This window comes from Papilio polytes, unplaced genomic scaffold (assembly GCF_000836215.1).
Source record: "Papilio polytes unplaced genomic scaffold, Ppol_1.0 DF824135.1, whole genome shotgun sequence".
Taxonomy (NCBI): domain Eukaryota; kingdom Metazoa; phylum Arthropoda; class Insecta; order Lepidoptera; family Papilionidae; genus Papilio; species Papilio polytes.
The window spans coordinates 428,253-429,873 of NW_013525069.1; the positions used below are offsets into that span (position 1 = coordinate 428,253).

Sequence of the window (1,621 nt, forward strand, 5' to 3'; positions counted from 1 at the left end):
AACACCTATCTCGTGGGCGTAAAAAGTCTGCTGACCTTGAACTTTACCGCGGCGTACAAAGTCTGCCCGTGCGAACGCACGCTTACTGTCACTGTTGTTTGCTGTGTTTTTTTGTGTCAAATTGTCAATTGCAAATGTCAAAATGACATGACACTTATCGTCTCTTTCCCACATTAGGGTTTTTATCCAAAATATTTACCCCCTAAGTTTATATCACCAGTCAACTAATAGGTAATTGTACGATTTTTTTCGTGGTCCGCGCGCCGATTATATGTCTATTATCTATTTGAATATTATTGTTTAAATAAATGAATTATTAAAATGAAATTTTAAATATAATCAATTTATAAGCAGCGAGCTCAAAGGAATACTTACTCTAAGCCTCTTTGACGAAGCCTCCTTTGAACGGCGGGTTTTATTCTCGGCAAGCCGGAGCTGTGCAAGCCGCGGCCCGTTATAAAATACAAGGTCATATAACTTATATTACTCGTCGCCTGAATCTCGCGGAGTCTGTTTAAATTAGCGTCTATGAAGAGGTCGAGGCCCACCATAGCTTCTTTAACTCGTAAAAAGTGCAAATCCAATGTCGCCGTGTAATCAGTTTTGGCTGTTCCCACCTGAAATATTACACAAAATACGTATTCGGTATCTGCTGATTAAAAAGTTTGACTATGAGGAAGTTAATTTTTTATGTTAATTTACATAAATCATGGATATAGGAAATACAGTACTATTTTATCAGAGTATAGATATCAAATGTATTTTTATCTTATCTAAAATATTGTCATTTATAATAATCGAAACAACGCAATATTTAACGTTACTTTGAATAGACATATTCTTAATTTTTAGTACATATGTTATGATTTTGTAGTATGTACTACGTTAAGACCTTTTTTGATTGAATTTCAGAATTTTTCTTGTACTTATATAGTCATTATTTTTAAAAAAACGCATCGTAACACAAATATAATGAAAGTATACAAGTTTCAACGTTTTGTAAATGCGTACATATGCGATGACTATAAAGAATTTCATGTTATCTTGAATTATAAGAAATATTTAACATATTACAATATAATAGCGGACAGACAGACAGACAATGGTTTTTAAATGCAATTTTTGTTTCCTGCAACGCAATTATACCATCTTCGCGAAATTTGAATTCTTTTTTCGATATTACATAGACACATTCTAATTTTGTTATTATAGATAGAAAGGTAGATAGGTACATAAAGGTATTTCTTTTATAAATCTTTGATTAAGTATTATTAATTACAATTTTACCTGTATGAGAGCTGATACTGCCAAAGAGTTAAAATGGTCGTAATTCTGTGTATGCATCGCGGCGACCTCTGAATAGTACATAGCAATTCGCAATCTACCATTAGACATGGAATCACGGGCTTTCTGATGCATTCTGAAATAGATGAAAATTCTAATTTAAACGAGATACAGATAAATCACTTAAATAGGTAGAGTATCACCGGGGAATAACCGCCAAGCGTATAACGTAAGTACTTTCATGTAAAAAAATGACCCGAAATTTCGTCGCGCGATTTTGAGCTAAACTATTTAACTACGTCGTAGTCTTTGACTCCAAAAATCAAACAAAAAAATG

The 1,621-nt window shown here is 33.0% G+C and overlaps 1 protein-coding gene across 2 annotated transcripts in view; it reads right to left on the minus strand.

Annotated features, from left to right (window-relative positions):
* The window catches only part of LOC106099277, a 20,193-nt gene that overhangs the window by 12,111 nt on the left and 6,461 nt on the right, over positions 1-1,621 (minus strand). For both annotated transcript variants that reach the window (XM_013277771.1, XM_013277772.1), the window contains exons 6-7: positions 1,288-1,420; positions 376-617 (exon numbers count right to left, since the gene is read on the minus strand). In XM_013277771.1, the coding sequence (XP_013133225.1) occupies positions 376-617; positions 1,288-1,420 (375 nt within the window). The remainder of the gene's footprint in view (positions 1-375; positions 618-1,287; positions 1,421-1,621) is intronic.